The sequence below is a fragment of the Diadema antillarum genome, unplaced genomic scaffold, assembly GCF_040938485.1.
Source record: "Diadema antillarum isolate AM-2024a unplaced genomic scaffold, OU_Dant_1.0 seq00000982_RagTag, whole genome shotgun sequence".
In the NCBI taxonomy this organism is placed as follows: domain Eukaryota; kingdom Metazoa; phylum Echinodermata; class Echinoidea; order Diadematoida; family Diadematidae; genus Diadema; species Diadema antillarum.
Window position 1 is genome coordinate 98,654 of NW_027271822.1, and position 20,606 is coordinate 119,259.

The 20,606-nt window shown below is 40.3% G+C and overlaps 1 protein-coding gene across 1 annotated transcript in view; it reads left to right on the forward strand.

Moving 5' to 3' along the window:
* LOC139742177 (uncharacterized) overlaps positions 1-20,606 on the forward strand; it is a 125,585-nt gene that overhangs the window by 25,345 nt on the left and 79,634 nt on the right. The window contains exons 15-32 of the mRNA XM_071652755.1: positions 401-602; positions 969-1,096; positions 1,813-2,013; positions 3,300-3,423; positions 3,883-4,177; positions 5,498-5,718; positions 6,084-6,376; positions 7,245-7,420; positions 8,287-8,443; positions 8,923-9,135; positions 9,642-9,755; positions 10,438-10,569; positions 11,158-11,267; positions 16,014-16,285; positions 16,865-17,046; positions 18,027-18,226; positions 18,906-19,221; positions 19,799-19,933. Coding sequence (XP_071508856.1) covers positions 401-602; positions 969-1,096; positions 1,813-2,013; positions 3,300-3,423; positions 3,883-4,177; positions 5,498-5,718; positions 6,084-6,376; positions 7,245-7,420; positions 8,287-8,443; positions 8,923-9,135; positions 9,642-9,755; positions 10,438-10,569; positions 11,158-11,267; positions 16,014-16,285; positions 16,865-17,046; positions 18,027-18,226; positions 18,906-19,221; positions 19,799-19,933 — 3,471 coding nt within the window. The remainder of the gene's footprint in view (positions 1-400; positions 603-968; positions 1,097-1,812; positions 2,014-3,299; positions 3,424-3,882; positions 4,178-5,497; positions 5,719-6,083; positions 6,377-7,244; positions 7,421-8,286; positions 8,444-8,922; positions 9,136-9,641; positions 9,756-10,437; positions 10,570-11,157; positions 11,268-16,013; positions 16,286-16,864; positions 17,047-18,026; positions 18,227-18,905; positions 19,222-19,798; positions 19,934-20,606) is intronic.

A 20,606-nucleotide genomic window follows, 5' to 3' on the forward strand; every position in this document is an offset into this window, starting at 1 on the left:
CCTGAAACCATCCCCTCCCCCCCCCCCCCCCCCCCACACACACACACACAAAAAGGAGAAACCGCCATGGAAACCTTTGAAGAATATTAAGATTATAAACCTGTTTATAGAGAGTGTGTGTCCCATTAACATTAGATATCATTTTATGGAAAACACAAAATATTTCATAATGTGGAGGGATTTGTGAGTTTTTTTTCTGCTCTAATCTTGCAAAGAAAAAAAAAAAGACAATTCAAATGATTTTGAAAGATGTGAAAATATGTTTAGAAATGCCCTTGTCTTTCAAGTTACGAGCTGGTGAATTTCATTGAAAGTTGACCAGTGCAAAGAAATAAATGGTGCAAAAACTGTCTTCTTTTACAATGATTGTTACTACGTATGAACTTTGAAAACCTAACAGGAACAACGCTTCAAGAGCTACATGAACCACCTGGATCTCTGCCTGAAGGAATTCAGCGACATCTGTGCCGAAATCAGGGAACCAGTCCAGGGCCTGTTCCAGAACCACGTCCAGGCCGTCATGGTGGCCCTCCAGCCGGGCCTGTCCTCCCTGGCCTGGAACTCCATGAACATTGACGCTTTTCTGCATCAGGTCCACGCAGGTTGGTCCTTGATACTCACTCGGTTTCATAGATTATCAAGGCAACATTTGGTTTAGGTTCATCTGGACCAGTGTGGAAGCAGATGTGATTGAACTGATAAAAGAAGTGTTTGATTTTACTGTAATTATCATGCAACCAGCAAGTGATGCTGTGAAAACAAACTTTTTTCTTGATATAATAAGTGCAGATACAATATGTATTCCACACGTAAACATTAACTAACATGTTCTACATGACATTTTGAATGAAAGCCATGTGATTATGCAAATGTATCACCGAACCAGAGATGTTTGTTTTTAGATCTTTTAAATGTTTGTTTTCAAATCTTTCCCTGTCCTTGCTCTGTCCACTTCGTATTCTCCGCAGCCAATGCCAAGTTGAAGAGCATCGTCGACCAGGTCAACCACGTGATCGACCGCAAGATAGACTCCAAGCTGAAGACGATTGCTGAGCTGTTCCTCTTTGATGTGGACAAGTCCTTTGAGAGATCCTGGGTAAGATGGATGCTTGCTGGATATCTCATGGATGCTTAGAATATCTATCCATGTCTACTGTCTTAAGCTGTATGATGAGTGCAGAGGTGATGGTGGTAGTGGTAGTGGTAGTGGTAGTGGTAGTGGTAGTGGTAGTGGGAGTGGTAGTGGTGGTGGTGGAGGTGGTAGTGGTTTTGGTAGCGATAGTAGTGGTGGTAATGTTAGTGGGAGTGGTATTGGTATTGGTAGTGGTAGTAGTGCTGGTGATGGTAGTGGTAGTGGTAGTGGTAGTGGCAGTGGTAGTAGTAGTGATAGTGGAAGTGGTAGTGATAGTGCATATGTAGTAGTGGTAGTTGTGTCATGGTGGTGGTAGTGGTAGTGGTAGTGGTAGAGGTAGGAGAGGTAAACACGATTGTAACCAGATAGCCACATCAACATTCTTCTCATCGTGACAAAATCTCATTGAAACGGATGTCTATGCAATGTAGGTTGCTACATAAATACACGCATGTACATGTATGCCCTAAGCATTCTAAGAACTTGAAGAAAACTTGAGTTATATTTCATTTATCACTGCTGAATGTTTCTCATGAAGTTGTGCTTGTAATTCTGTGAATGCCAGTGTGATAACCAGTTCCATCATCAACCCTGAAGTATGAAGAGATTGGCTAGTTTACTAAAGTTAATAAAGAATCCAAGTGAAATATTAAATCATACTGCTATGTCATTCCCCTCAGCCTGCCGATGCCTTCACAGAAGCCATGCTGGACAGCATAGGGCAACAGAGCGAGATCCTTTTTGCCTACGTCAATGACATCAAGAGTGCTTGCCACGAACTCCTCAACATCTTGCTGGGTCAGGTAAGATGCTGTGATGAGACATTCTGTTTTGTCAATCCCTTGGCTTCTCCATCTACTTTTCATGCCTCCGCCCGAAGGGTGCCGGAGGCATTGCTTTTTTGTATTGGGGTCCTTGGTTCTGTTTTATATGTAGTGATATAATGAGCTTTACCATCCTATATGACTATTGTACAATTTTCTCATGCAATATTTGTAGGTTTATTTTACTCATAACCTTTAAAGATCAACCGTCCTTTGATAGATGTTACTTTTTTGCTCTTTTTTTTTTGGACACAGAAATTGTCTTGCTAGTCCAAGTTAAAGAAATATGTAGTATGTACATTACTTTATCATCTTCCTTGGAAGTTTGTCTATACTGTCTCCCTTAAACTCTCATAAGTGCATGGCCAAGCATGAACAGATGCTGTGGATCTTGTGTCCTCTTGTCTTCTAACTTTATTCTACATGTAGCAATCTCTTTTTACTGTCTTGTCATGGACCAGTACTGCACTCTTTGAGAAAACAGGACCAAAACTGTGTGAAAGAAAGAAATAAATAGATAAAAAAGAAGCAACATCAGTTGTTTTGTTTTTTCCAGTGATATCCTTTATATATTTTTTTTCTATTCATATGTTTTATTGATTTCAACCATTGGCATACAAACTTAAATCATTTCTAATTATGGAATATAAATACACAAGCAAGAAAAATAAATTTTGAGAGAAAAGAAAAGAAAATTATAGGAAAAGAGAATGAAGGCAGCAGAATAGAAATACGTTTGACCTTAGGACCTCCATCAAGGGGAGAGGGGAAATGATAAACCCGAAGATAAGCAGTAGTTCACAAAATTTCATTCCCTTTATACAGTGCTACCTATTCCCTTTCCGTCTGTATGTCATTTATTTTGTACTATGTATCATCAACTTCACTTTCATGTGTTAATAATTCTCATTCATGCATCATATTTTAAAGCCATCTATTTCATATTTCCTATGTCATAAATATCTCTTTCATACTTTTCTTTGCCGTCTTTAATTTTGCAATTTTGTCCGTCATCATATTTCATATTTCTTACATCATATTTTTCCATTTCACATGTCACATTTTTCCATTTCACAAAATACTTGTAATTCATATATCATCTTTTTCTGTTTCATATATCGTATATTTTTGTATTTCATATATAATCTGTTTCTATTCTATATACCATCTTTTCTATTTGATAGATCATGTATTTCAATTTCATATGACATCTATTCAGTTTGTATGTCATGCAGTTCTATTTTAGAAGTCATATGTTTTGGCTTCATATATGTCAATTCATTTGATATGTTCAATTTCCCCCTTCCATCCAGCCCAAGCCAATCGGCGCGATGAGTCCCAAGAGCCAGTCGGCGAGCTCCAAGCACCGGCTCTCCCCAAAGCAGCTACAGGTCTTCCCCTCGCCCCGATCGGAAGATGCCGAGACGAACATCACTGTGAATGATGTCATGGTGGCTGACCTACTCTGTGAGTCGCATCAACATACTGTCACTTCCCACAACTTTGGTATTCTTATATGATGCAACCTTTGACTACTGTATGCACCACATGTTTCACCAGATTTTTATTTTCACAAATTTCATGTGTCGGATACCAATAGCGAATTTAGTAATGCGCGAAAATATGAATTCTGATCCTGACATGAATGTGACATGCATACAGGCATTTCTCCATCCATTGCTGTATTTCACGATCACGAATTTAACCACTCACAAAATTGTGGGGGAAGTCCCTATTTGCGAAAAATTAGACTCGCTAAATATATGGCTTATACAGTGTTAGAGTTACATTGCTTTTGTTGCTTGTGCCCCATGTCTACTATTCAGACTTGGTCTACCAGTCCGTCCTGTCTGTCATCTGTCGTTCACATAAATGACCTTTATGCTGTTACAGTTACATTGCTTTTGTTGTTGTTTGTGCCCCTAGTCTACTATTCAGACTTGGTCTACCAGTCCATCTTGTCTGCCATCTGCCGTTCACTCATCACCCTGGCCGAGGCGGCGGGGTGTGACAGTGTCTTGGAGACCATCGCTGAGGACCTGGAGACGGCCAAGAACTCCCCCGAGCCGTCGCCTTCCCCATCCCCGAGGACCGAGTCCTACTACAGCAGGTCCAGGGCCAGCACCGGTAGGACCAGGACCAGCAGACCCAACTCCTCTATGTCGTACCTCTCGGACATGTCGTGGACTCTCAACAAGAGCAGGGAATACACCCATCTCAGGTACAGAATTCAAGTAACCCTCTGCATTCCACATTGATTAGCTGTCCATTGGTTTGTGTGAGGAGTTTGTATGCATTTGACTCATTGACAAGGAAAGGGTTAAAGCAGGATGTGCAAGGACATCCCAGAGTGTGAGAGTGGGACCATATAGTAGGGCAGATATGAAACAAAAATTGGTCGAAATGCTCACATCCGGCGGAAAGTATGAAATTTTGCATATAGGGGTATTTTGGGGCGCTGATTTCAAATATTGCCGGATCCAAGAGATCTGATCACAGGGTCGGCCGCCATTTTGAATTCCAATATGGCCGCCATCGCAAAACAAATTCAAAGATCCCTATCTTCAGTTCTGAATGACCTGTGGCACCAAAATTTGGTACACATGAGCGTTTTGACACATTGAATTTGATGACAGATTGATTTGGAGTGTCTGACAAACATCGAATGGCCGCCATTTTGAATTCCAATATGGCCGCCTCGACGAAATATTCAAAATCCCTATCTCGATTTCTTAGTGGTGAGTGACCCTGAAATTAGGGGTAAACAAGTATTTTAACATACTGAGTTAAAATATTAACTGATGTGATGTGTCTGACAAACGCAATGCCTGCTATTTTGAATTCCAATGTGACTACGAAGACAAACATCATGACTAACATTCACGGGCATGTCAAAAAGTGCAGCAAAAAGGAAGCATAATGCACCTTTCACTGACGTCACAATGTAAATACAGCAGCGCGCACTCTATCAGTTACAAACGCGCACTCAATCAGGTAGCTAATTTACAAACCCGAGAAAGAGATTTTCAACACTCCAACATGGCAAATATGTATAAAAATTCAAATTGGCTGCCGTGCAGCTTGTCAGACAAATCAAATAAGTCTGTTATTGAAGTCATCATATCACCATGCTTTAATATATCAAATTCCAATGGCTAATGTCATTCAGAACTGAAGATAGAGATCTTTGACGGCGGCCATATTGGAATTCAAAATGGCGGCCGATCCCGTTGTCAGACCTCTTGGATCCGGCAAATTTTGAAATCAGCACCTCAAAATACCCCTATATGCAAAATTTCATACTTTCCGCCGGATGTGAGCATCTTTTTCACATATCTGCCCCACTAATAGGAAAATGAATTGTCACATTTTTTGAAAACATAATTATATGATTATGATGAGTAGAATCATGAGAAAATGGAATCATATACATTTTTTTTTTCGACACACATTTATTCTGCGTACAGTTCCAAAGAATGCTAATGTTGTGCATTAAACATTTTTCGAATCAACATCACCATTGTCTGCTCTAAACCAAAAGGTTTGAGGTTGCCGTCAAATTTGCCATTCCCAACATCATCATCGAGCCCACGCTGGACGCCGTCAAGAGCTCGCTGGGCAAGATAGCGGAGGTCATCCTGGGGGTCGCGGACAAGGTAACCTGGTGGGCAGGAGATGTCGTCGGGGAGACCATGCTGGCAGACATCTCGGACGAAATGATGGTACAGAGCGCCCTCAGACAACTCGATGGAGTAGTAGAAGGTTTGTTTGAATCTCACATACTCCTGGAGGATTTTTCTTTGCACTTGAATATCATAAAATCTGAAGACTTTATTTTAAGTCATTGCAGTCCTATTATCATATTGAATCTTACAACTGAGTTCTTTCTCTCTCTCTGTGATGTGATGCGATCGTTTTGATACATTACCTTCTGCCACAAAAGGGCACAGGCGGCATCAGAATGTTTTGCTCTTCACTGGATCTTCGACTTGCAGATGTCAGTGGTCTGTGAGTGCAGCATGATGTGTAGTGATTGTGGAGATTCATACAGCCCAGTTGCAAATTGCAAAGACACAATACCAATATGCCCACACTTCATTTCCTTTCATTATCTGTTTTGTATCCAGATCTCCAACGGGACATCGACAAGCACCTCTTCCACTTCCGCTTCTACGACTTCCTGTGGAAGGACGATATGTACGGTTCCTACTACGACTTCATAGCCAACGACCCCGGCACGTTCGCCATCAAGCGGGAGGTCGAGCGCCTCCTCCACATCGAGGACAAGATCAAGGGCATCCCAAAGATCCTGCCCATCGGCCCCGTCTGCCTGGAGACGAGACCCATCACCGACGCCCTCTATGGTTTCGCAATGCAGTGGAAGGCCCAGTATGCGCAGGTCCTACATGAGGAAGGGAAGGTGAGTGTGGTGATCAGTGTTAGCTCATGTGCACATGGGTACAATAATCTTTCTCTTTTCGTAGTTGGTTTTTAGGCACTTCACTTTCTTACAAGGCAACATAATGCATAGGCTTGTCCGATGCAGCAACTATTCATGGAATTCATCAATCATGCTCTAGCAAAGAAGACTTGTCAAGTCGAGTGATGGCCTGAAGACGTAAAAGAGTCCAGACCAATTGCTCTCCAACGATGACAGAGGTCAAAAGTTCATGCACTTGTAATTGAAGCATTCGCTCCCTCAAAATTCTGAGGGAAAGTTGTTAACTGAGAGCAGTTGGTCTGAACTCCGCGCTGACAGGTTCGTTGGAAAGTGCCGTCACTCAGCTTGATGTGTACAGAGGGGTTTAGCAGATGTTCCAGTGAATAAGAGTATGATCGAGACAGAATCTGGACTAAACCATAAAAATCGACCAGCAAAACCAAGCAAAACAATAAACTTCAGACATACCTAACAGTATCACATCACAGAGTAATGTTGATGGTGAGGATTATATAGCAACAGACTCGACTTGCTTGCAAGTCTTCCTTAATCTCTGCGTTGACCAGCATCCGCGATATGTGCATGGGGTTAAGACTTTCACTCATTGAAACCATTGAAGAGCTGTGCCCTGTTTCATGATAGGGCTAGGAGTGGATGCAAGATACCCTTTGGACTACTAAGAACCCTCATGTTAGCAAGTTGATTAGCACAAGCCATCTGTTTTCCTTGTTATACTGCCTTTACATGTATTTCTTTGAATTGTCAATGTCATTGTAATTCAAAGTTCTGTTTGTATTGGATAGTTTCATACATAAACCTCTGCCTCTTTCTTTTATTTTTTCTTTAGCGTCAACTGGACAATGCCATCATGTACCGCAGCAGCATCAAGTCCCGCCTGCTGGCCGATGTAGTGACCCTTGACCAGCTGAACGGCACCCTCACACTGCTGGAGGAGGTCAGGGACATGGAGAACAAGATAGATGCCATCTACCTGCCCATAGAGACCATGTATGCAGATCTCATGTAAGTGGATGGAATACATGCAGCCTGTATTTCTCATTTGCTACCATTCATTGGTAGGGGTCAAAATGTGATTACTTATTTGCCATCTGCCTGCCCATAGAGACCATGTATGCAGATCTCATGTATAAAGTGGATGGAATACACAGCATGTATTTCTCATTTGCTAGCTACCATTCATGTTGGGAGGGTTGAAAATGTGCTTATTATTTGACATCCTCCTCCTTATATAGACCATGTCTGCAGATTTCTTGTAAAGTGGATGGAATACACACAACGTGTATATCTTGCTTGCAACCATCCACATTAAGTTTAGATGTGATTTAGGATGCCATCTGCCTGGCCAAAGGGGACCATTATGCAGACCTTATGTGAGTGGATGGAATACACAGTGTGTATGTATGCATGTTAAGCCACCATTCAAATTGAACTTAATGTTATTATCATGTCATTAACCTTGTCCAATCATGCTGACTGCTTCTCAAACTTCTAGAAGTGTTTCAGTTCTTGATAAGTACTTGAAATACAGTTCACTGGTGGTTATGTACAAGAAAGGATGAAGCATGTGCCACCTGACAGCTTCTGAGGCACCACATACAGGAAGTGGGCTGGTCACATGACAAACTACATGGTACATGAAGTCCCAGCTGCATACATTCAGACTGCACAAACTTTTAGAGGGTTTGCAGGGTTTCGTGAATTTCCCTAAGTTTTCGTGAGAAGTTTGCGATCTTTGCGTTCAGACTGACCAAACTTTGAGAGCTTATACTTCGAAAACTTTTGAAGTTTGAGTTTGTGACCGCAACTTATGAGATGCGCTTCAGTGATCTCAACTGACTCAGTTCTTCTCTCCCCTGTATCCTTTGCAGAAGCTACCGGCTGCGCCTGCCCCGCTCGGAGGTGGAGGAGGTGGACAAGCTGAGGGACAGCTGGCAGGAGGTAGTGGACCTGGCCGAGAAGCGTCGGGTCAAGCTCCTGAGGGAGAGGCGTGGGGCCTTTGAACAGGAGCTGGACAAGCAGGTCAAGGTAAGACTTTAACTCCAGCACTGATTCTGTTTTGCATTGGAGACAAAAAAAAAATACAGGAATAAAATGAAAATATATGGACTCACCTCACCATGATGCCAAGAGAACTGTTGTTGGTGTCATTCTTTGTGTCTGTAATTAGTGGCTATATGTTCAACATCACTGGCTCAACGAAATATATAGAACTTTTCTCTCTCTTTTTTTTTTTTTTTTTTGCATATAGAAATCGTACATTATGGAATTGTGTTAGAAAATTGAGACAAAAAAAAGAAGAAAAGAAATCAAGCAACTTATCTGTAATGTGCATTGAAATCAGAGCTTATGTGAATAGTCTGCCCAGGCTCTCACATGATTGGCTACTCATTCTGTGATTGGTTTGTATATCATGCATCATGTTCATGCATGTATTCGTTTATCATGATCTAAATTAATATATTTATATGTTTATGTCTGTTCGTATATACTATTTTCTTCTTCAGCTCTTTGTGGTGGAGGTGATCCAGTTCCGGAACAGCTTTGACTCCCAGGGCCCGGCGGTGCCAGGCGTCCAGCCCGCCGAGGCTGTGGCCCGCCTCCACGAGTTCCAGGAGATCTTCAAGCTCTATGACTCCAAGCGCAAGACGCTAGACTCTGTCTCCAGGCTCTTTGGCATTATCTGCAAGCCGTTCCCCGAACTCGACAAGACCGGAGAGGTTAGAGATTTTGTGCAACTGTATAAGCACTTGTGCTATATAACTTACAAATATGCACACTAGTCAGTGACATAATGTTTGTATGTGTAGGTTTGAACCTAAAGTACATTGCAGAACAATTTTTCTATCCTGTTCAATGTATTTCATTAACTGTATGCTGTGCAATGGAATGTAAAATGTAGTTTGTAGAATGATTCAGCTGTATTCCTTGAATCAGTGGAATCTAGGATATGACATACTGAATGTAACTTTGAAGTTATTAACAACAGATATGTGATGAATTTCCTAGTTGTAACTTATAGTCACTGTAACAAATGAATTGCATCATGACTGGATGATGTGTTGACCATATGGTCCATTTGAAATTGGGCATTTTTCACATTTATAGCATTGCTACAACTTTCTCAGGCCAAACTGAGATAACCTAATTGTGGTTATCTGGTCACTTAGGATGGCAGCCAGTTCTTGTTAAATACTGGACATTCTCCTTCCACTTTGTCCTCCAGGAACTGGACCTCCTTGGTCTGCTCTATGGCCTCTTCCAGAAATTCATCGCTTTCGACAACCAGTTCCGCGACCGGCTGTGGGCCGACGCTGATCTACCCAAGGCCAACAAGGAGGTGAGTTTAGGGACAAGCAATGATTTTGGCTAATAATGCCATTTTTTGCTGGTCCCTGGCCAAAGTGGTCATGGCCCTGTGATGATGTCAGATGTGTTGTGTTGTGGGGATATTGTGTGATGAAGATGCATGTATACTGAGAGAGATTTCTGCGAATATGCCGTCACAGCACTTAGATGTGTTTTTATGTGACAAGCGCTTCATGATATTGTGGATGAGTATTATTGCAGCAAAGTTTTACAATACTCACACAATATAGGGAATTCTGTAACACTTTGATCATGACACAAAAGCAAATATTTATACCTGTACTTGCTGCTTCAAATCATGACAATTGGGGTGGAAGCATCAAAAGGCTCTTACGTTGTACTCTCTCAGAAAATGAGCCAGCCAAATTCCTTTTGTCACAAGGCAGACCAATGAGAATATCAGCTTTTTTTATTTGTTTACTAAATCCATTTTCAGTTGGTAGGTTATTCTATCCAGCACAAGTTTAGTTGGCCGATCAGCAAGAAATCTAAAGTCTAGTTGTGACAACTAAGTCTGCAGCACTTCAATCCTAAAACCAGTTCTTGCTCCTTCTAGTTTTTATGCAAGTAATGGCAAGGTGGGTGGGGGTCAGGCAGGGACTGTGGAATGACTCTTGCTGACCAACACTTTTCTTTGTTTGACTGTGTGACAGGTGGAACAATACTGGGATGAGTGCCAGAACCTTCCTGACAAGATCAAGGACTGGGACGCCTACAACAACATGAAGAACAGCATCAAGTTCTACCTGGACATCTTCCCCATCCTCCACAAGCTGGCCTCCAAGGTGAGTGAGGGAGATGTCAGGCATTATGGTTATATTGATAATAATAATGATGATGATGATGATGATGATGATGATGGTGATGGTGATGGTGATGGTGATGGTGATGGTGATGGTGATGGTGATGGTGATGGTGATGGTGATGGTGATGGTGATGGTGATGGTGATGGTGATGGTGATGGTGATGGTGATGGTGATGGTGATGGTGATGGTGATGGTGATGGTGATGGTGATGGTGATGGTGATGGTGATGGTGAGGATGAGGATGAGGAGGAGGAGGAGGAGGAGGAGGAGAAGGAGGAGGATGATTGTGAGTGAGGGAGATGTCAGACATAATGATCTTAATGATTATGATAATAATGATGATTATGATGATGATGATGATGATGATGATGATGATGATGATGATGATAGTGAAACAGATGTCAAACATAATGATTATAATAATAATAATAATGACGATGATAATAATAATACCCAGTATTTATACAGCATTTGTTCCAAACCCATGAAATCTGCAAACTCAAACTCATTTATCCAATGCTTGATGGGAATATGTTAAATCCTTTCTATTTCCTCCTCAAATCCCAGGAAATCCGTAACCGTCACTGGCTCCAAGTGATGGCGGTAACAGGGAGCTCCTTTCAGCTGGAGGCCAACGTCTTCAAACTCTCTCACATCCTCGACATCGGTCTCATCAAGTAAGTTGTGAGGTCATTCTCCCCTTCGTCCTGTGAGAGGCGACTTTCTGTTTATTAATACATGTTGCATAAGTTGTTATTACCCCCCCCCCCCCCCCCCCCCCCCCATGCATGGTGTGTTTGGGAGTATATGTGTGAATAACTCCGAGGTTGGGTGGCCAGGCAGTTAGTCAGTCTAGTGGGGTGGCTTAGTGACAAATATACTGATAATCGTGACACGCCGGACAAAAGTGTCATTTTTTCCTCAGACATTTGTATATATATGAGGATCAAAATTAGGGGGTGCTCCAAGAAATCCGCTAACAGAAAAAATGAGAAAATGCCCTTAATTTGTACATAACAATAATGTCTGAATTCAAAGACTACACACAGGGCATTCGCCAGGTTTCTGTACAATGCAATGCAATGTACATGGTTGCTAGTCTTAAAATTCAGACCCATAATACGACATATTATGTGCATGTTTACAGTAATACACCATTTTTACTGGTTTTCCTATGGTAACAGGTGGTTAATCTGTGCTGCGGACCTGAGGGAGGTGTGTTGGAATAGTCCAGTTTTCTTAAGCACCTTTTCATTAAATAATTTCATATAATTTCTGGTAAAGGATTTTTTTAGTACTGTCTACCTCCTGTAGAGAAATGGCAAAGAGTGACATGTGACTCTGGCTCAGATACTTTAAATCTTGGGCAATGACTGAGCCAGGTGTAGGACTATGTCACAGTTCATTTTTTCTCCCAGAACTACTAGTTTACCAGTAGAAGAGCTGCATATTCCATTGAGAACTTAAGGTTTTGGGTATTGCCTTACATATTTCCTAACAAATTTAACCCGTTTCCTCCAAAATTGTGTGAATTCCATAGGTTTAGCGCAGGGATTGCCTGGTTCCCGTAAGCAATTTTTATAGTCGGCACCTCCCCTCTTTATATGTTTCTTATTTCTTATGGGGGTATTCAAATGTTTAAAAAGGTTAAAAGTCTGTTTTCATAGATGAAGTTGAATTTAGACAATTTGAATATTTTTAAAGATATATTGATATTTGTAATTTCACTCATAAAGACTTAAAGCGGTTTGAATATTTTTGGTCTGATAGCTATGTATAGACATGTTATTAAAAAGTAAAAGCAATGTTTGATTGGTTCACATTATCCAAAGAGGGTGGGATGTAGTTGGCTGGTGAACAAAGTCTATGGGGAAGTTTAAAAAGTTGATAGAAATGAAACAAAATCGGCATAGAGCAGGATCTAAATCACAATATAATATGACAAAATTCCCGACCCAAAGGCGGTTGATTCTATGATGCTTTATGTCAAAATACATTCCACCCAAAATACATGTGATTGATAGGAGGAAAAAGTATAGTACATTAAAAACAATATAGTTCAACTAACCCCATTAGTCCAGCAGCATAATGAAATGATTGTTAAGTTTTATCGCCTTGTCAATTGAAGATGATGTTACATAATTACAATTATCAAAGTCAGCTAGATCTACTAGTATATCAAGAAACCAAAAAGAAGGGGTGGGGTGGAGAGAGAAGAATGAAGTAAGTTATTAGTATCTGTAGTTTTGGTTTTCAGTATATTCATTTTAATTTCCTTAATTTCTGTTTTGTGTACTAGTAATCTGCCAGGAACAAACACAAGAAAAACTTAAAGGTCCTATATATATACACTTTTGGGAGAGTGACTTGAAAAAAATGTTCAGGATATCACATTTTATGCATAATATGTGTAGGTCTGGGGGCATTTCATGAAGCATTTTGTCCGACAAGTTGTCGGACAAATTTGCTCTCTGCCAATCAGATGCAAGGATTTCTGTAGTTTGAAACAGTTTGTCAGAAAAATATCTGACCAAACTGCTTCATGAAATGCCCCCCTGTTGCATCACGAGACATCCTACCATATACAGTTTTTACAATCAAAGCAAACATATAAAGAGATATCAGTATTTTTCTCATTAAAGCATAAATGCGGACGGTTTAGTCTGGAAACATGTTATCATAGAAATATTGTTCACATTTTGTGTTATTAACAATACTTAACATTGATTATACAGATTCATTTTTTACAGAGGTTCTTTCTATCCGTAACTCACACTTAAGAATAATTTTCAAGCACTAATTTTGGGTTTTTGCCTTTAATTATCCACAAAAAGGAGGACTCAATGCATAAAAGGTGTATGCTTTATTTTTGGAAAATGTTGAGGAGATCAGGAAAATAATATATATAAATGTAGATTTTGGACCTGAAGGAGCAGTTGAAGCATTTTTAAGAAACAATGCCTTGTGGCATCGTTCTTATCATCAAAAATTAATAATGACAAACTCAAATGAAAATTGGAGGGGGGAAGAAAAGATGAACATAATGACATGAGACAGCTTGGTAAAGATTGAACGCTAAAATAGACAATGCAGCCTCTTTTCTCAGTTCATACTTATCCAGAGTGTGTGCTTTCTTTCCAGTACCGGTATTATTATTTAGATAGGTTAGGGGAATCCCTTTGGATTGTGTGATACATCATTTTAAAGCTTACAGTCTGCTCTTTCAGAATCTGTCCTTAAAGGACAAGTCCACCTTCATGCACACGTGGATTCAGTGAATACAACAATATTAGTAGGACACATCACAGAAAGCTTGGAAAAAATCGTACAATCCGTTCAAAAGTTATGATTTTTTAAGGTATCTGCACAGTCGCGGCTGGATGAAAAGACTACCACAGTGTATGATGTCACATGTGCACATTCTAAGGAAAATGAAATGAGAATTTCACAAAACCATACTTTTTGAATAAAGTTCACATAGTTTCTTTGACTTGCTACTGACGTATGTCAAGGGTAATATTATTCCCCCTGCCTTCTGAAAGAGAAGTCGAGTATCCTTTTGTAAGCGAAAATAATTTATGTTGAATTTTCTTTATTCATTCTTTATATCGTTGTACACATGTGACATTACAAGGTATAGTAGTCTTCTCATCCAGCCTCGACTGCATGAGCAGAAACTTCAAAAATTCATAACTTTAGAACAGATTGTCCAATTTTCCTCAAACTCTCACTGATGTGTTCTACTATTGTTGCTGCATTCACTCAACCCACATGCTATATAGGTGACAAATCTTTGTCTGGCTACTTTTTTGTTGATCAATTATACCAACCCTGATGGAAATCTCTTCAAATTCATAAGTTCTGAAGTCTCCTTTAAGTTTAACCAAAATCTATATATGTAGTTGCCATGGCAACATACCACTTAACACTAATGAAAAGTATTTCAAACCTCTATACATCCCGTTGATCAGTTGCACCTATTCAAATGGAATCTCTTCCAAACTGGAAAATAGCCTCCTGTAACTAACTTCAATTAAAAACCCTAGTTTTGGGTTGCCATGGCAACGCACAAATCAACAATAATATTTGACCCCTGGTTTATACTCTTGGTACCTTCTATACAACGTTCATATCAAATTTTGTGAAAATTGAATCTTCCTACCTGGAGAAATAAACAAAAACATGATTTTTAGAAAAAGTTCATTGACCTTTGACCTTTGACCTTTGGAAAATTCACCCCAAATTCAATCAAAATATTTTACTTGTTCTCAATATTCTTCCTGCCAAGTTTTATCCAGATTGGATATTCCTGACCTCAGAAATAGCCAACAAACCTATTTCACAAATAAAGGTCATTGACCTTTGACCTCTGACCTCCTTCCCAGCATCAATTTTCTTGGAGCACCCTATTTTTTGAGAAGGTACATCATGAAGTACCTTTGGTGAAAAAATCATGCTTTTGTCCGCCGTGTCACGATAATTTCACTAAGCCACCCCACTAGTCACTGTGTTGCAGAATTTGTGGATTGAACTAATCCGTTACGTTTTGAGCAATATTTGACCTAAAATGTGGCGTTTCTGACTGCTATCATACACTGTAGGTACATACTTGTAGATGTGCAAGATATGCTTTTCGTCAGTTTTTAGTAATGCATTGCCATGACAACAGCAAATTTTCATAAAAATTATATCCACATGTAAAATGGAATAGATTTTCCTTTAGTAAAATTTCCACTCACCATCTCTGTGTATGAAGCTGTGAGGTGAACAGGAAAATTACGTTTTACTGGCAGACTATTTCTTAAACGATTCTGTACTTATGTAGCATTTAATTCTGCTGTTACTTTATATCAAAATGCACTTATCTAAGCATCTCTGGATGATTGATTGATATCCAGGAACTTTTAAACGCATTATGCTGCTGAAACCCTTATGCTTTAATAATTGATGATAAAATCATTTGTACAGATGTAACTCAGTGTTCATTTTCCCTTCAAGCAGAATGCTTAGTTCTACTCAACAGTGTCTGTGCAGTGAAATCTGATTTAGAATATCACTCACTCACAACAAAATTCATGATCTAAAATTTGTGCAAGGGAAAGATATCTGACCAGGGGGGATCTTTGAGCACCAAGCTTTCCAATCGTGTAGTATGAGTGGGATGGGTTTAGGAAGGTGATAAATACATTGACATCCACTCCCCTGCCCCACGCAGTGTGTGATTATTGCCCCTTTCTGTGCCGGGGACTTTGGACAGTGTGTACAATGCTATGGAGTTTTCTGTACCAACCGGCACTCCAAGCAGACAAAAGACTAACAAATATTGCTCTGTAGTATGCATTTTGATGAACTCTATAGTAGTCTCCTTTCCAGCCGTTCCATCTTTTATCCACAATCCTACTCTCCTTGGCTCACAACTCCAGGCACCAGACAGAGATTGAGGAGATCTGTCACTGCGCCAGCAAGGAGCTGGAGCTGGAGGTCAAGCTGCGCATCACGGAGGAGGAGTGGACGGAGCAGGTGCTGACCTTCACCGAGTACAAGCGGCGCGGCCCCATCTACCTGGAGAAGGACTCCATGGAGCACCTCTTGGAGCAGCTGGAGAACGCCCAGGCCATCCTGGCCAATATGCTCACCTCCAGGTTCGTCGGCCCGCTCCGGGAGGAGGCCGCCGGCTGGGCGGAGAAACTCCGTGGTAAGCTCTTCTGGATTGGATTGATGATGGTGGTCATGGTGGTGATAGTGATGGTTTTAGTGGTGATGATGGTAATGATGATGATGATGATGATGATGTTGATAATAACAATGGTGATTATGTTGACAGTAATAATGGTGATTATGATGGTGATGCTGGTATAGTGATGATGATGATGATGAAAATGATAGTGAAGATAGTGATGATTTTATGAAGATATGATGATGATGATGAAGGTGGTGGCAGTGGTGGTGAAGGTGGTGTTGGTGGCGGTGATGGTGATAATGATGGTGGTGGTAGTCAACTCTGCCAATCACTGAATCTTTGCCTGAGAAATATCCAATTTATGTGGTACATGATATATGACATGCTATAGTAGATGTGATGACATATATCATTTTCCTTGCACCAAGGAAATGATGCAATAATATGTCATATGGGACCAAACAAACACTTTTAACCTGACTTATTACATTATTACAAGCATTACCTGTACCTTTGCTAAGGCACATGGTTATAGAGTCTGAACAACATTGTATGCATAACTATCATACACTGTATGTTTCAACCAATCTTCAGGGGTTGGGGAAGTCCTGGAACAGTGGCTAGAGGTCCAGGACCTGTGGCAATACCTAGAGGCGGTCTTCAGCATTCCGCGGACCGCCAAGGAGCTCCCGCAGGAGGCCAAGCGCTTCAACAGGATCGACAAGAGTTGGAGCAAGATCCAGAGGAGGGCCTACGACACTCGCAACGTTCTCCAGGTAAGTTTTCTGATGTTTGGGGATATCGTTTATGCCATATATTTCACAAATTTGGACTTGTAAGACAATTTCCCAAGAGATCAAATTGGCAATCAAGAATCACTTTGACGGAATGAGAAATAAGTTTTAATTTGGAGACAACGCACATGACATTCATGCTGTGGGTGGCAATATTTTTGTAAGTTGTTAGAATTTCGCCAGTATCAGTTAACTTGTGAAATTTGCAAGAAACTAAAGACGTGGAAATATGTATCACATGTACAATATGATGTGTCATTTGTATAATGCAATATTAAGAATGAGTAGTCTCTAGTTTATGTGTATTCTGTATGTGTATCCTGTACTTCTCTTAGTGTTGTTCTACAGGATTATACATTGAGTTTTCATAATGTTTGCATGATGTGTGTATTTCATATGAGTAGTTTTATTTGCTGCAGTTGCAGTTTGAAGAACAATAATCACTTTTTTTTATTGTGAGTGTCAAGTCTGTATGGTTTGTATGTTTTGTAAGAAATTTGCTCTCAATTGTTTGCCTAAAAGATGACATTTGTTTTATTTATAGTGTGCCATGAACTTTATGTGTAGATGTATTATAAATATGTAATTATTTACAGTTTTTAAAGTTGTTTGCATTACACAAAGCTATAGAGCAATTATGATAAAGAATAGAGGTGTGCTGGTGGACAAGGTGACACGACATTTGCTGCTGCGACAGTTGCTCCGATCTTATTTTCTCCAAGGACTTACATATGTAGGGTTAAGGTTAGGGTTGTGATAGGGTTTTAGGTTTAGCATGATGTAAGGATTATGATTAGGGTTAGAGTTATGCTTGTAGGTAGGTTTTATATTTGGCTTTAATAGCCTGCTGGTATTCCATGGGGGCAGTTGTCGCAGGAGCATACATGTATGTCAGAGAACTGGTGGACAAATATGAAGGGGAAATATATTTGTGGCTGATTATGTCTCTCTGTGTCTCCCAGTGCACCTACGGAGGGGAAGTCCCAAAGGGCGTGGTCCTTCGCCACATCCACGAGGAGCTGGAGATCTGCTTTAAAAGTCTGACCGGCTACCTGGACAAGAAGCGGCAGGTCTTCCCCAGGTTCTACTTCCTGTCCGACCCCGTCCTGCTGGCCATCCTCAGCCGACCTTATGACCTGGAATCGGTGAAGCCGTACCTCAGGTGAGTCGGCACTCTCTCTCTGCTGTGCGCACAATTCTGATGTATTTTTGTGAATTGATTGCAGTGAATATTCTGTCAAGAACATGCTGTGTGTAGCTTTTGATAGGCTTATATCACAGATCAAATAATTTGTTTCTCCACAAGGTCTTTGTTTGATAGTCTCACATTGAGAAGATGAGTAAATTTCACTTTTCCATAAGATGTAGAGTCTTTTCTTTCATTCTAGGGCACCTCACTGCAATATTTCTTCCCTGTTTCTTCATAAAAGAATCGATGAGTCTGATGAATTTGTCTCACGTTGTGTATCTCCTAACCAATATTTAAGCGTGGTCTCTAACTTTTCTGATCATTTTGAGTCTTGTTATTTTATGTAGCTTGTACATAAATTTTTTTTTTAGAAGCTTAATTGTGTGACAGTTCATACATATCATGGTACATACAGATGTCCAGATAATCAGCTGTTGGACTTAGACAACGTGCTTTTCATTTTGTGAAACATTTATAGATCTTTGAGCATGGCCTTATTTCTCGCTTCTTTGACACTGCATTACCACACTTTTTGAGCAGACAAATTCTATCCAAATCAAACTGAACTCCAAAGTCTTTAAAAAGAAATTGTAGTGATATGTACCCTAATTTCATCACCATGCACCATGTCATTTCTCCATCTCCTGCATAGATGCATCTTCAACTACGTCTACGACATCCACCTGGAGCGCATCCCACTCCACACCTCCCAGACGCAGCGCAGCAGCATCCCCACGTCTCCGGAGAAGATGGCCTTCCACCACAGCCCCACCAAGGAACACCACTCGCCGACCCGCGTGCCCTCGGGCCAGGCCCTGGCCGGGGTCCCCTCCCGCCTGTCCAACGACAGCCGCCTGGGGGCAGTGACGGGGATGGAGGGAGGGGTGCAGGATGGCACGGAGGGGGGATTGATGCAGGCCATCGCCGTCACGTCCAAGGAGGGAGAGATCTTGAATCTGGAGGACGAGGTATGTATTTAATCAGTTCTTGCCGTCCATACCTCAGCATTAGCAATGAAAACTCGTCATAATGTGATACAGTGATTTATCATCCTATATTTCAGAACTCTGGGAAATAGAAAATGGGGTCAAAACACAGATCAGCCAACTAGTGTATTTTTTGAATATTTCATTTTTTTCCCATTTTCTTGAAAAAACAAATTATGTTTTTCAGAAATTGATTTAGCATGCATCATTTATGCAGTTTCCCATTTTGCTTTCTTTGATGTGTGTATGTTTTCATTGTGTAGTACAATTTTAGATCTGCAGAGGTTAGCAACCTTGAAACAGACAGAAATATTTTTAAAGAATCTCCTTGATGAACCACTTACAGTATTTTTCTTTTTCTGAGAAAGATGTGGCACAATGTCCCCAGTGTTTTGTGCCCCAGTCAGTTACATCCATTTTGTCATTCATTAAAGTTTTTATTGGTGATATAAATGTTAGACATAGTATGTTTTTAACTTGCTGTCAAAAAGATTCTTGCCTATAGATAGTCCACTGTCGTACAAACATGATTATATAATTATTTTTCTTTTTCAAAAAGGTCCACATTAAGGAAGGAGTTGAGGTGTGGTTGAAGGGGCTCAAGGAATCCATCACAAAGACACTGGCTTCCACTGTGTCCAACATGATCAAAGACATGGAGAACAACCTCCCCATCGAAGAGCTGGCCTATAAGGTGAGATCAGTGTTCCTTAACCCATTGAAGACGAGTCCCGAGTATACCCGGGCAAGTGTCTATGGGAAATGCACGTTGTAGCAAAATCAGCCCGTCCTCAACAGGTTAACGTAAAAGTGGAAATTTTCTTGCATTTCGCTGACTTAAAACTAGCAAAAGAAATGAAAACATGCACATATTTTGCTTGGTATATGTAATGCTACGTTACATGTGGTGCGTCATCACTTTACCTGTATAAAGTAAGAGATCATAAAAGTAAGAAAAATGTGTGTAAAGCCGACTTTGTGAGTATAACCTCTACAGTTTTCTAATTTGTAATTATTTTTTGAATATTTAACTTGTGATGAAGTACATGTAAGACAAATTACATTGTATATATCGATTTACAGCTTATTTATCAAATACATATCTGTCAAAATTCAAAATTATAAGTAAGCAAAGAGCAGGGTACATCGCACTTTTGATAAGAATTAAACAAGTGAAACATTTGAATGATTATTAATTTGGGGGTGGGGATGCTAGAAAGCAAAGCTTGAAGATTGTGTATCCCATGAGTTATGTCATACTTGAAAAAACAAAACAAAAAACAAAAAATGTGTAATCAGTGTGTTGCTATGTGATAGGTAGATATGTTGTAGGAAACCACAGTCTGTATTGCTGGGAGAATTATATT